Below are 14,607 nucleotides of genomic sequence, written 5' to 3' on the forward strand. Positions count from 1 at the left end.
AAGTAATACCCTAGGAAAACCAAAGCAACTTTGCTGGAAATGAGTTCTCTTCTGATAACTTCGTGGCAAAGGCAGAAATATTATTTCCCAAGAGAAGGTGCAGCTTGTTAGAAAACTGATTTGTAACATCCCTCTATGCAAGAATCCCGGATTGTATAAACAGGGGCACAGAATCAAAACCACGTGAAGTATTAGTAAGGTATGACTAAACGTGCTAGTCGTTACTGACTCTAGGGGGCAATGGTCATCTCCGTTTCAAAGCTGAAGAGCCAGCGCTGTCCGAAGACGTCTCCGTGGTCATGTGGCCGGCATGACTCAACGCCAAAGGCGCACGGAACGCTGTTCCCTTCCCACCAAAGGTGGTTCCTGTTTTTCTACTTGCATTTTTTACGTGCTTTCGAACTGCTAGGTGGGCAGAAGCTGGGACAAGTCACAGGAGCTCACTCCGTTACGCGGCGCTAGGGATTCGAACTGCCAAACTGTTGACCTTTACAATTGACAAGCTTAGCATCTTAGCCACTGAGCCACCATTAAGGTGAAGTATTAGTAGTGCTTTATAAACCCATAATGCATTGTTATGTGTCATTTTTAATTTTTGTTTGTATCCCCCTTCCCTGGTTTGAGTTGTGAGCCGCCCTGAGTCCCCTTCGGGGGAAAAGGGCGGCATATAAATATAATAAACAAACAAACAAACAAACAATAATGTGACCACACCTGGAATACTGCGTCCAGTTTTGGACACCACATTGCAAAAAAAAGATGTTGAGACTTTGGGAAAAGTGCAGAGAAGAGCAACTAAGATGATTAAAAGCTTAAGCGACTAAAACATAGGAAGGATGGTTGCAAGGCTTGAGTTTGGCCAGCCTAGAGAAAAGAGGGACTGGCGTGGTGGTGGTGACATGATAGCATTATTGCAGTATTTGAGGGGCCGCCATAAAGAAGAGGGGGGGGGGGTCAACTTATTTTCCAAAGCATCAGAATCCAAGAGATAAAACCAATGGATGTAAACTAATCAAGGAGAGAAGCATCCTGGAACTAAGGAGAAACTTCCTAACAGTGAGAACAATTATCCAATGGAACAGCTTGCAACCAGAAGTTGTAGGTGCTTCATCGCTGGAGATTTTTAAGAAGAGACTGGGCAGTCACTTGTCTGAAATGGTACACATTCAGATGATTAGTGACTGATTTCGTATTTATGACCGTAGCAGTGTCCTGCGGTCATGTGATCCCCTTTTGCGACCTTCTGACAAGCAACCCGATTCACTTAACAACCGTGTTACTAACTTCACAACTGCAGTGAGTCACATCATAACAACCGTGGCAAGAATGTCGCCAAACTCAATCAACGTCTCACTTAGCAACCTAAATTTGGGCCCCGATTGTGGTCGTTAGTCGAGGCCTACCCATACTTGGTGTGATTTTTGGGGAAAGTTAATTGGCTATCAGAGAGGGGAGGACACCGGCCAAGATGTATAAAAAATATAGGCGTATGTGTGTGTGAGTGTGTAAAGTCTTAAATCAGAACTTTTCAATAAAATCTGTTACGGATGGGAGAAGAAGACGGGACGCACAAAACCAGTGATTTAGAAGCACGAAATGAAATAAAATAGTAAATTCCTACCGTGGCTGTAGTTATAGGACACCCACTGCTTGCTTCTGGGTTTCGGAAGCGCTACTGGGGTTTCGGTTGTTTCGAAAGTGGAGAATTTGGACTCTATGAAAAGCCGCTGGATCAGCACATCCATCAAAATCTGGGGATCCGTGAGGCTGAGCGACACAATCTCGATGCGGATCCTTTCGGCAGCCTGCTGAAAGACAAACAACTGTAACGCAACCCCGTCTCATTTGAGCTTGGCCCATGTCGCGCAGGGGAAGGTTCCACCACAAAACCGCGGTAGACTAAAGCGCGCTCGACGAAACCGCATACCTGACGTCATCACAGTGCGACGAAAAAAGCACGCTGTGAGCGCTAAAGTTAAAATTAACCCCTAAACCTAAACCTAACCCCCCGAAACCTAACTCTAAACCTAACCCTTAACCTAACCCTAAACCTAACCCTTAACCTAACGCTAACCCTAACGCTAACCCTTAACCTAACCCTAAACCTAACCCTAACGCTTAACCTAACCCTAACGCTTAACCTAACCCTAACGCTTAACCTAACCCTAAACCTAACCCTAACCCTTAACCTAACCCTAACCCTAAACTTAAACCTAACCCTTACCTTAACGTGAATCGGCTTGCTTTCAAAGCGCTTTTTAAAGCGCCCTTTTTTCTCCACGGTCGCTGTTGTCGCGCTGCTGATGACGTCAGCAACGCATTTTAATCGGGCGCGCTTTAGTGGACCGCGGTTTTGTCGTGCCGCGCAGGGGAATCCACTGGAGAAAGCAATTAGGTTTCGAAACGCTCGGGGTCAAAGGGAACAGGCCTTCAAAGGACCCTCAAAGCTGACATCAGCCACAGCGTCCGAGAAGCAGTGCAAGATCGGAAGATGTGGGGAGACCTGGCCCTCAGAATTGCCAAGAGTCAGACTGAATGGACCACATCAATGGGCCACAGAATTGCCAAGAGTTGTACACAACTGAATGGAGCACATTGATGGACCACACAATTGCCAAGAGTTGGACACAACTGAATGGGACCACATTGGTGGACCACAAGCAGACACGTCACACAGAAGGCCTTTGAGCTGAGGTGGCGCAGTGGTTAGGGTGCAGTACTGCAGGCCACTTCAGCTGACTGTTATCTGCAGTCCGGCGGTTCAAATCTCACCGGCTCAAGGTTGACTCAGCCTTCCATCCTTCCGAGGTGGGTGAAATGAGGACCCAGACTGTGGGGGCGATATGCTGACTCTGTAAACCGCTTAGAGAGGGCTGAAAGCCCTATGAAGCGGTATATAAGTCTAACTGCTATTGCTATTTGGTGACAAAGCTGCAAAGGAATCCTGATTTTGGGATTCCCATGGTCTTTGCAAGAGGCAACATGCTTAGGTTTTATGTCACATATAATAAATCATTCTTTTTCTCTTCTTCTTCCATTATTACCTCCACTTGACGCTTCTTTCGGCCATTTGGATTGCTAAACGGTACATCCACTAAACATGAAACCAACATCTGTCTGGGGGAAACTACTCTCTGGTGTAACCACCACACCATTCACTCTACAAAGCACATCCTCTCGGAGCAGCATGTAGCATGACTGCCCTCGAGATGGCTAGCTTTTCTGCGTGTAGTACAATCACCATCTTTAATGCATGAGTGTGCATTTACAAGATGTCTTCAATTTTTTTTTGAGGGCTTGAAATCTTTGATGGGGGGCCAACAACGTGTGTGTTGATTGCTCTTCCCACTTAACGTGTGTCAAGCTCAAAATAACACTGCCCACAAGGTGGAAGGAGCTCCGTGTTAAATATTAAAAAAACAAGCACACGCAAGGAAATCTCCATTGTCCGTTGGTTTCAGAAGAACACACCACCTCCCTGATTTCAAAATGAGGTTAGGCTGAAGAACACTTGAAGGGCGGTTTTTGTCTCTTGGAGAAAGAAACTGAACACCTGGGAGCTTTTCAGCTGTCACGTTCTCCTCAACTTTCTCTTGACGGTTCCTGTTTGATTTGAAAGTCAATTCCTCCCCTCTTCGATCTGAAGACTTCTCGGTTATAAATCTCCATCACTCGCCTTGCACGGATACTTGTCAAATTAAACAATGATTTAAAAAGGAATAGAATAGAATGAAGAACAGAATAAAGTACAGAATAGGAATAGAATAGAATAGGAATAGAATAGAAAAGACGGAATGGATGGAATAGAGATAAGACGGCATGGAATGGAATAGAACAGTGTTTTTGAACCTTTTTTGTGCAAAGGCACACTTTTTTCATGAAAAAAAATCACGAGGCACACCACCATTAGAAAATGTTAAAAAAATTTAACTCTGTGCCTATATTGACTAAACATAAAGTAATTCTCCCACGGCACACCTTACACTATGTCACGGCACACTAGTGTGCCACGGCACAATGGTTGAAAAACACTGGAATAGAATATGAATTAAGAATAGAATAGAATAGAATAGAATTCTTTATTGGCCAAGTCTGAATGGACACACAAGGAATTTGTCTTTGGATCAGATGCTCTCAATGTACATAAAAAGACAAGATACGCTTGGCACGAATCACAAGGTACAACACTTCATGATAGTCATAGGATACAAATAAACAATCAGGAAACAATCAATATCGATAAAACATCATAAAATATCAATAAAAAAATAATACACAGAATGGTTTGGGGTGGTTTATCTTCAAACCAAGCATTCATTCAATGGTTTCAAGTGAGACATCGCGCTTGACATTTTTCAGAAGAATATTCTATAATTAAGCCGTCGAAAACCACCCCAGGATTTCCCCGGTAAATAAATATATATCCTTCCCACCGAACAATATCCTTGCTGTCAACCTCCTTCAATATTGGATGAAGCTACATGACTCCCACTGTTTTTCAAAAGGCATTTTCTTTTATTATGTATCCTAAGACACCTTAACTAAAAACCTGAATCTGAATATTTCAATAAGATTTGTTTTATTATTCAGTAGATTCATGGAAATTTTACCAGGATGACAGCAAATATTCCACACCGTTCTGTCTCCACTAATGCAGGTAACACAGCTTCAGCTGGCAATATTACCAGGATTAGCATAGCGTGATGAAATATTTAAAGGAATTTTCTTTTCGTAAAAACCTAATAAATCAAATGACTGCCAAATGTCATTAAAGTGATGGTCTTTTGACTGGAATATGCTTTTCATATTCAAATTTCGAAAAGAGACGAAGGCCCGGGAAAGGTTACTCAGTTTCAACTAATAACCTCAAGCACCCTTCGTTCACATGCATAAAAAATGAAATTGCTTCCATTGTCTAATTTCGCTTTATAGAAATGGCCTCTCTTCGCCTCCCGCCACATGTATATATAAGAAGCATTTTTAAGTGAAATTCAGAGCAATTCCTGGCCGAATGCTTAACTCGCCTGTCAAAAGCCAGCTCGGGGTTTACAAATGCCATCCAAACGTAAACAAATATATGTAGTAACAGGATGCAACACGTATTTTTTTTTAAAAAAATAGGAAAAAAAGAAGGATCTTTGCTAACGCCATTCTGTCTGCCATCTTGATATTTTGGGGGTGGTGAATAGATACCAGTCTCTGATAAGCCTCATCCGTTATAATTACTCCCAATCTTTGGCATGCATTTTTTTTTTTGAAAAAAAATATTGTTTATTCTACTTATTTATTTGTACTCCGCCTTTATTGTTTTTACAAATAACTCCAAGGTAAGGAAGCTATCCAACGCACGTTTCTCTTCCTATTTCCCCCACAACAACTTTGTGAGGTGGGCTGAGCTGAAAGTGACTGCCCAAGGTTACCCGGCCGGCTTTCCTGCCTAAGCCGAGACTAGAACTCACGGGCTCCTGGTGATTGGCCCGAAGTTACCTAGCTGGTTTTCATGCTAACTGGGACTAAAACTCACGGGCTCCTGGTGATTGGCTCGAAGTTACCTAGCTGGCTTTCATGCTAACTGGGACTAGAACTCACGGGCTCCTGGTGATTGGCTTGAAGTTACCTAGCTGGTTTTCATGCTAACTGGGACTAGAACTCACAGGCTCCTGGTGATTGGCTCGAAGTTACCCAGCCAGCTTTCATACTAAACTCATTTCATAATTTCCCTATCTGCCACGTTAAAGAACACAACCAAAGAGTAACTTGGAACAGTCTCTGAGCGCAAGCAAAGGTTGGCTGGACCATAAACGCATTTGGCGCCCAAAATCCAGACATTGACCTCTGATCTAAAGAACTCCAGTTCTTCCTTTGCCTGGCGCACAATATTACCTTGATTTGAGCTGATTGGGTTAACGCTACTGCTAAGACGTTGCGAAGAATGGCTTTGTGGCGAGATGGACGGCAAATCAATTTAATAAAGAATAATAATACATGATAGCAATCGTGACATTCACGGCAAGCCAGGTATTAGTTAAAAGATTTAAAAAAGAGCCATTGAATAATAAAAATAAATACCTCACACACCTATTCCTTCTTTTCCTTTTAGTGTGCCTGTATCTTAACAATACTCCTTTGCTGTGACTGGACACTGATATACCTATTCTCAAGACAAAGGAAACCGTGGAAAGAAGAACGTGTGAATTTTTTTTTTCCCCACTGAGAAATGATGAAGGGAAGAAAGAAGTTCCTGATCAGGCAGGCATTTGAAAGAATCAGACGAGGAGCAGAATTGCGACATTTGTAATAATAACGGACTTAACTGTCTGGTTGGTGGACCTGGCAGTACCTGGAGACCAGTGGTGGGTTTCAAATAATTTAACAACCGGTTCTCTGCCCTAATGACCATCTGGGTAGGCGGGGCTCAGTAGTCATGTGACTGGGTGGGCGTGGCCAACTCAAGGTCACTCGGGTCGATGGGCGCTTCGCCTTAGCTGTTCCAATGTAATAAGGGTTAACCAAAGAGGCAGTTTCTGTAAGCAGGTCAATAAAGATTAGGCTAGAAACAACACCAGAATGTTTCCTTCCTGCCTTCCTTACAGGATTAGCTCTGTAAAGTGGGAAAAAACAAAAGGAGATTTCTTCCAACAATCGGTTCTCTGAACTACTTAGAAAGTTACCAACCGATTCTCCCGAATAGGTGCGAACCGGCTGAATCCCACCACTGCTGGAGACAGAAGAGGAGAAGAGAAAGAATTGGAGAAGATAACCAAGTACAAAGTCCTGCAAATAGAAATAGAATGACTGTGGCAAAGAAAAACAAGGATAGGACCAATAATCAAAGGCATTTTAGGTATGTGATAAGAAAATTCCAATAGGAAACAAAGGGAACAACACAAGCAATATTTTTTTTTTACTTTAAGATTAGAGGCTTATTGTTCCTAATCATTTGGAGCATTGGAAACGAATAGACATAAAAGATATAATAGCAGTAATACGCTTGCATTAATAATAAGTCATTGCAATGGGCCAATGGCAAATAGCAAGTCCTACAAGGACTGCTATAAATCAAAGGGCTCCGAGTTGATGAGCCAAGGTGGCGCAGTGGTTAAATGCAGCACTGCAGGCTACTTCAGCTGATTGCAGTTCTGCAGTTCGGCTGTTCAAATCTCACCGGCTCAGGGTTGACTCAGCCTTCCATCCTTCCGAGATGGGTAAAATGAGGACCCGGATTGTTGTTGGGGGCAATATGCTGACTCTGTAAACCGCTTAGAGAGGGCTGAAAGCCCTATGAAGCGGTATATAAGTCTTACTACTATTGCTATTGCTATTGATCTTGAACCCTGATCCATTATTCTGTTCTTCTAACCACATACATGCTTCACAACTGTCACTTTCCAGGAACACCTGTGTACGTTACTTTCAGTTCCTCATTTCCAACAGCTTCATTCTTTCTGTTTTAAACGAATCCATATGCATATTTTGCAAACAACAACAACCACCACCACCATATTTCACACTTAGCAATGGCTCAGCAGGATAACAAATATTTCTGGTAAATTTTGAAATCATCCCAGCTGAAAAACTTAGTTCACATCTCTTTCTTCTGGTCTGCTATTATCCATAGGACCTCTTGAATCTACTAGATCAATAGGCTGTATTTCTTGATTCTCACAGGTGCAATCCCAAGTTAACTGGAGCATCCGTGAACCCCACTGGCACTGAAAAATTCACCACCGGTCAATTGCAAACTCGGAACACTTTAGGATGAACCAAATAATAAACCATCATTATTACTGGCTTCCCTTCTTCAGTGATCTTATCCTCCCACCTATAGCCTAAGCCCCAGATGCATCAACAAAAGCTTTTCAATTGCCCAATCCTCGAATTTTACTTGCTCTACCGTTAAAAAGGGGGGTGAAAAAAAAATTCCCCCACATATGTTCCTCTGGAGGAGAGATATATCCACCTGGACTCTTGAAGCTGTTTAAAAAAAACAACAACGCTAGATGTCAACGTTAATTATGAATTTTAAAAACCTTGTTTAAAGAAAATGATGGTGACAGTTTTCACTAAAATGGTATTAGTGCTAAAAAGAAAAAAAAAGAGAGAGAGAGAGAGAGAGACTATCTATCACGAAGGAGTAAAGATGTAAACACACCTAGAAGGAAAATGAGGCCACCGCAGAATAAATTGGTTTTACTAAGCCTTGCCCCGCGGGCACATTTGAAGATAACTCGAGCGCTGACAGCAAGTAAAATTTTATTGTGATAATTGAAAGCTATATTGTTTCTCAAATAATCAAGTGAAGATGCGGAGAGATGAGAACAAGCAGTGTTTAATTTTATGGCGGCGGTGTTTTAGCCTTTCTGAACGCCCGTGCAAATTCTCAACTCCCAACGCCCAGCTCGGGAAGCCCGTAACAAGGCTTTTAATCAATGTATTATACATCAAATTGATAATGCTAACTTCTGATTATATTCACAAGTATGAAATATTCATAAAGAACTGTCCAAAGTTTTACATTTTTCTGATTTATCCCTCCCTCTCCCTCCCCAACCTCCTTCTTCCATTAATTATCATGCCTAGAAGCTCTTTCTCTCTGTGTTTTTTTTTTTTTTAAGCGAAAACACCAGTCGTCAGCTTGAATCAACCTGACAAGCTAGCAAGAGCCAATTACATCGGCACTCGCTGGCGCTTTGATGTAGTGGAAACGCAGAGAGATAGGGGGCAAATTGTGTAGCACATTATGTTAATGACATGATTTAATCCAGCCACTAAACTTTATGTAGCCTGCTAGAAAAAAGATGCTAACACTAATTACGCCACTTTGGAAAAGAAAAAGAAGGGGACAAGCGTTTCACTGCTGACGAAGTGGAGCTCATAAATGTTGTAAACGAAATGAAATAATCTACGATTAATTATACATAACGGGCCAAAAAGAAAAAAAGAGAGAGAGAGATAGTGAGGGAGACACAGAGAGAGGGGGTGGGTGGGAGGAAGAAAGAGCGATTATAAAGCTAAATTCGGGAGGAAAACACGTTCTTTTTTTTTGTAGTCAGCCGATCTAAGAAATAATGCCGACAATCTAATTTGTAACTTGTTTGGGGGGGGGGGGGAAAGGGAAGGCATAATTGTCAATTCCTCAAACAACAGGGTGTGTTATTTTGAGATTCGTGAGATAATTAGCAGGAGAATCTTTCCATATTTTTAGGGTTTATTGATGTATTATTTTTCCCCCAGCGCTCTTGATAAATAGGACTTAAGAGCATCCGTTAGATTGGGGCAAATTATTGCCGGATGAAGTGGATGCTGAAATCAAAGCTGAGTTTAGCAGAAGCTGACAAAATGTAAAATATGAAACTTTCCAAAGCTTGGTAGCAATTTAGAATAGAATAGAATAGAATAGAATAGAATAGAATAGAATAGAATAGAATAGAATAGAATAGAATAGAATAGAATCCTTTATTGGCCAAGTGTGATTGGACACACAAGGAATTTGTCTTTGGTGCAGATGGTCTCAGTGTACATAAGGAGAATAAAAATGCATTCATCAAGAATCAAAAGATACAACGCTTAGTGATAGTCAAGGTTACTAATAAGCTATCAAATCGTACTAGGAAACAAATAAAAACAATAGAATAGAATAGAAATAAGAATAGAAATAAGAATAGAATAGAATAGAATAGAATCCTTTATTGGCCAAGTGTGATTGGACACACAAGGAATTTGTCTTCGGTGCAGACAAAATTGGTGCGTCCTCCACACACCTTAAGAGTTGCGAAGGTTGAGAAAACCTGCATTCGATGTCCCGCAGGGATCGGTTTCAGATGACGGGAAACATGGGCCAGTCTAAATTGTGATTCTGGATATGAAATGATGACAAAACATCCATAAAGCGAGGATGGTTGGGAAAGTTTTAGGAGGCTTTTTTAGTTTCAACATTTTAGACGCTGATGATGATGGGATGATGTCTTTTTTTTTTTTTAAGAGGTCTTAGCCGTAAGTAAATATTTCTTGGCGCTGAGCTAATGCCTACAAGCCGAACACTAGATTTCCTGTTTTGCAAAAAGCACTGTTGCACTGGAGTTATTAAGACTGAAGCCTTTCCTTGCCTTGCTGTACAGTTCTCTTAATTCAGCTTCCTGGCAGGGTCCCGACCTTCCCTTGTAAAAACTTGAATGGGAAAAGGCAGAAAAATCCTCACGCGAGAATCTCTTTGATCCTGCGAGGTATTTTAAGTCTTCTTAAATCACTCCGGTTATAATGGAGTAAAAAAAAGAAAGTCCATGGGATCTGTAGCCCCAGCTGTGGTTTTACAGGGCTCACTGACAATGAGTAATTTTCCTATTTGGCTCCTATTGTTACGGCTTAAAAGAATTGGATGGCACCGAAGACGCCGTTAATCATAGTTGCAATTCCACCTATTAAAGTAATACTTTATTTATTTTGCTCTAGTTTGGGAAGGTGGCAACGTTTCAGAAACCTGACCAAGTATAGCACGGAAAAGTCAAGTCCTATCCTATGTTTGACCTCAGAGGGGGTGTGGGTGTGCGGACATGGCCGGGGGGGGGGGAGCAGCTCAATGTCACTCGAGGCTCCGTTTTCAGCCACGAACAGCCCTCCTGGGCTCTGTTTTCATCAGTGACGGCCTCCTGTAGCCCTTTGCCAGTGAGAATGGAGCTCGGGGAGGCCACACACGGCTCTCCTGGGCTCTGTTTCGGGCTGTGCCACAGCCCAAAACAGAGCCCGGGAGGGCTGCGTGCGACCCCACTAAGCTCCCTTTTGTATGAGACCTGCAGCCATCTTTTCTTGTGGATCGCTGGCCTGCCACACTTCCTAATAGTCTACTATGCATTTTCTATTGTGGGAAAATGGGAGGGTTAGATGATATGCAGCCATAACAACATTCTTTCTAGAAAGCCAAGGTCATCCTTTGTCTTTGCACCTCAGCACCTGACCGGAATTGAATGGGTGGAACTGCCAGCATGGCAGTGAGAGATTAGACCATGGGATGGACTTGTGGGTGTGGGGGCAAGATCTTGAACTTTCAACTGGATGGAGAAAACCGGGAAGCTTTCAGATTTCCGCAGATGTGCCAACCTGGCTCTCTTAATAAATTGAAACTTTGAGCAATACTTTGCCTTGGACTCTGATTTAATTTTGGATGCTATTTGGAACCCTGAAATTTTGGGTGGCAGAGGCACCGTAGGCTGGTCCTTCACTGTTTTCAGGGTGGGCTCACAGGCCAGATCTAAGCACCCTGCGGGCTGGATCTGGCCCACGGGCCTTGAGTTTGACATCTCTGGTCTTGACATCTTGACCAGAGTCTTGACATCCAAGACTCCAGACATCAACCACAAAAATCCTCAACAACAAAGTCACGGTTTCAGAAGAAGGATTCAGAAAACAAAACGCAAGTCAACCGAGACCTCTCCAACCAAAACCACAGTAGGAAAGACACGGGTCTAAGAATGCTTTAAGAACTTTTGAGAAGAAGGACTTTCCCCCCCTTGGTTGGTTCTGACTAACCTGATTAAGAGTTGAGGATGCTGAACTTGGAACCACACAGTCGTCACTGTCTGTGACCGATTCGGCGGCGGCCTGTTGGTCATCTTGTTCTGTAGCAAAACAGGAAAAGGTCACCCAAGATAAGCCCAGCTGAGTTTGTAAAAGAAAAGTACGGACAACAGAAGAGGAAAGCGAAACGTGTTACGGTCCCAAGCAACAATGGACCATGGCTTTCCTAGGCAGACAAAACACACCCTTGGTCCATCCAAAGGATGTCAAATTGTCTCGGAGTCACCTGGCTACTTCTTGACCAAGAGCCGAGGTGGCGCAGTGGTTAGGGTGCAGTACTGCAGGCCACTTCAGCTGACTGATATCTGCGGTTCGGCGGTTCAAATCTCACCGGCTCAAGGTTGACTCAGCCTTCCATCCTTCCGAGGTGGGTAAAATGAGGACCCAGACTGTGGGGGCAATATGCTGACTCTGTAAACCGCTTAGAGAGGGCTGAAAGCCCTATGAAGCGGTATATAAGTCTAACTGCTATTGCTATTGCTATTGCTATTGATCTACGTTTGATTATTGGAGAAGCTCTGATCTACTAGGGCAGGGGTGTCAAACTCGATTTCAATGAGGGGCGCATCAGGATTGTTTGACCTCAGGTGGGGGCAGCGGTATGCCCCGGTACAGGAGTACAGGTACCTGCCAGGAGCACCAGGAACCGTTCCAGTACGGTGCCCCAGAGGGCCCACCCACCCGCCCGCCTGCCGGTATTTGAGGTTTTCAATCCAGTCCCAATAAAATAAATAAACAACCAAACTAACTCAAACCACCAATTTACTTCTAAGATTCAGTATGGACCTGTTGTGGCCCACCAGCAGAGCTGGCAGCAGATTCGGACAGTGAGGAGGTTGGAGAGGAACATGGGCCAGTCCTGGAGTCTGGGGAAGACTCTGATGAGGGCTCTGTGTTGGAGGCAGAGAGGGGGCCAGGCCATCTAGCAGTTATCAGCTGCCTTCGGAGTCAGACATCAGTGAGGCAGACAAGCTGGAGCTTGTTCCTAGTGTGAGTTGCCAGACGAAGGGAACAGCTAAAGAACAGGGGGTGACTTGGGAGTAAGGCCACAGGTGGATGATGAATGGCCCCTCCCAGAGGAAATAAAAGAGGAGCGAAAGGGGAGTGGAGTTTGCAGGAGACAATTAGTTTGCCTTAATTGGTTCATGACTCTCCGAGACTTGTTGTCAAGTTCTGCAGATATTGGCCTGGCAGCTCTCCAAGCCTGATAAGATCTGTGACTATAAATCCTCCCTTGAAAGACTTTGCTGGATGTGAATGAGCAGAATCCACAGGGAATTAATAAAAGAGGTTTTTTGTCGGGACAAGGAGTTTGCTCCATGCTCTCAGGAAGCCTCAGTCAGAACAGGACCACCAACCTATGTTGATTGTTCTGGGGGCCTCCAGAGAGCATCCAGAAACTGTGGGACCTTCCTACAAGCTGGATAGAGCGGGCCACCGGTTCCCACAATGAGATCGGCTTGTAATCTTCGAGAGCTGCCTTTCCCATGGTGACTTTGGCAGGGCCTTGGCCAAGAGGATTCTTCTCTGTCTTGTCAGAAGCTTGTTTTTCCACGTCTATGGCCCGTCTGCCGGGAACTAGTTGTATTGTAGCTTTGGGTCTGAATTTGCAGTCGTAATAATGATGGACGGCTTCACTGCCAGAGGAATTAATGACGGGTTGAGCACTCCAAGGAGAGGCAATTTAGAATGACGTAAATAGCTGGATGGAGAGTCATCCAAAGGAACGTTTGGCTATCCTGCTTCTTCTCCAGGAGGAACACTGGAGCAATTTATGGCCCAAAACCAGCCCGCCAAAGCGGTGAAAATGGTTGGCAACGGTGGCTTTTCTTCCCTTTCACAGCAGTTGCATTATAAAAAAAATGGCTCCCCCAAGAGTCATCATTTCTCTCGCGTTGGAAGGAAGGAAAAAGGAGCTTTTGGGGTAGAGGTTAGCAAGACAGCCGTTTACTGGCGAATGGCGCTTGTTCGTTGAAGTATAACTGATTGGATTTCTTTTGAGCTTGAGATCTTGACAAGTGGCAGAAGAAAATATGAAACGACTTTTATCAGAGCAATGGCCGGGGCTATACCTGTGCTGGCCAATTCACATTCTGGGTGTAAAGAGAGTGTATGTGTTGTGGCCTGTCAGCCACCAGCCCCTTTAGCAACCGAATCAGAGGAGGAGGAGAGGGCGTGGGAGTCAGGGTCAGCATCAAGGCAACCTGAGAGCTCCGAGGGGGAAGAGGGAATGGGGCTGTCAGAGAGAGAGACAAAGGTGGAGCCTGGGCCATCCGTCAGCCCTCAGATGGAGAGTCAACCAGGTCTGGAGGTGGCTGATGAGGAAGAGGAGGAACAGCTGGATCCAATGCCTGATACAGGGATGCACAGAAGGCAGAGGAGAGGAGAGGAGTGGAAATCTATGGGCCGGTCCTTGGGACGGAAGAGCCACCGCTGTTAGTGAAGCCCCACCCTAGCTCTGGGGATCAAAGGCAGAGGGCGGAGATGAATAGATGTGGCAGACGAGAGGAGAGCAGTGGAAATCTATGGGCCGGTCCTTGGGACGGAAGAGCCACCACTGTTAGTGAAGCCCCACCCTAGCTCTGGGGATCAAAGGCAGGGGGCGGAGATGAATAGATGTGGCAGACGAGAGGAGAGCAGTGGAAATCTATGGGACGGTCCTTGGGACGGAAGAGCCACCACTGTTAGTGAAGCCTCACCCTAGCTCTGGGGATCAAAGGCAGGGGGCGGAGATGAATAGCTGTGGCAGACAGCTATTCATCTCCCCTGCCGGATGGGCTTATTAGCCTGCGGTGAGAGAGAAACCTTTTGCTTGCGCTCCTAATAAAAGAATCATTGACTTAACTTCGGAGGGTTCATCATCTTTGGGGAGCTGGGTCAGAACATTTATTTAAAATAGTCCCAAAGGTGCTTTTTCAGGAGGCAACTGAACTTTCCTTGTTTTTCCTTGAAGACGTTATTCTTCTCATCCAAGGAGCTTCTTCAGTTCTTCAGTCCAGTTGCCTCTTGAAAAATCACCTTGGGGGGAGCGACACA

General features: G+C 44.2%; 1 protein-coding gene across 1 annotated transcript in view; it reads right to left on the bottom strand.

Annotated features, from left to right (window-relative positions):
* The window catches only part of RPGRIP1L (RPGRIP1 like), a 68,194-nt gene that overhangs the window by 11,100 nt on the left and 42,487 nt on the right, over positions 1 to 14,607 (bottom strand). The window contains exons 22-23 of the mRNA XM_087729460.1: positions 11,524 to 11,612; positions 1,622 to 1,808 (exon numbers count right to left, since the gene is read on the bottom strand). Of these exons, the coding sequence (XP_087585586.1) occupies positions 1,622 to 1,808; positions 11,524 to 11,612 (276 nt within the window). The remainder of the gene's footprint in view (positions 1 to 1,621; positions 1,809 to 11,523; positions 11,613 to 14,607) is intronic.

The sequence above is a fragment of the Thamnophis sirtalis genome, unplaced genomic scaffold (assembly GCF_051295495.1).
Source record: "Thamnophis sirtalis isolate CommonGarterSnake01/CBP01778 unplaced genomic scaffold, rThaSir2_p1.2 scaffold_14, whole genome shotgun sequence".
Lineage (NCBI taxonomy): Eukaryota > Metazoa > Chordata > Lepidosauria > Squamata > Natricidae > Thamnophis > Thamnophis sirtalis.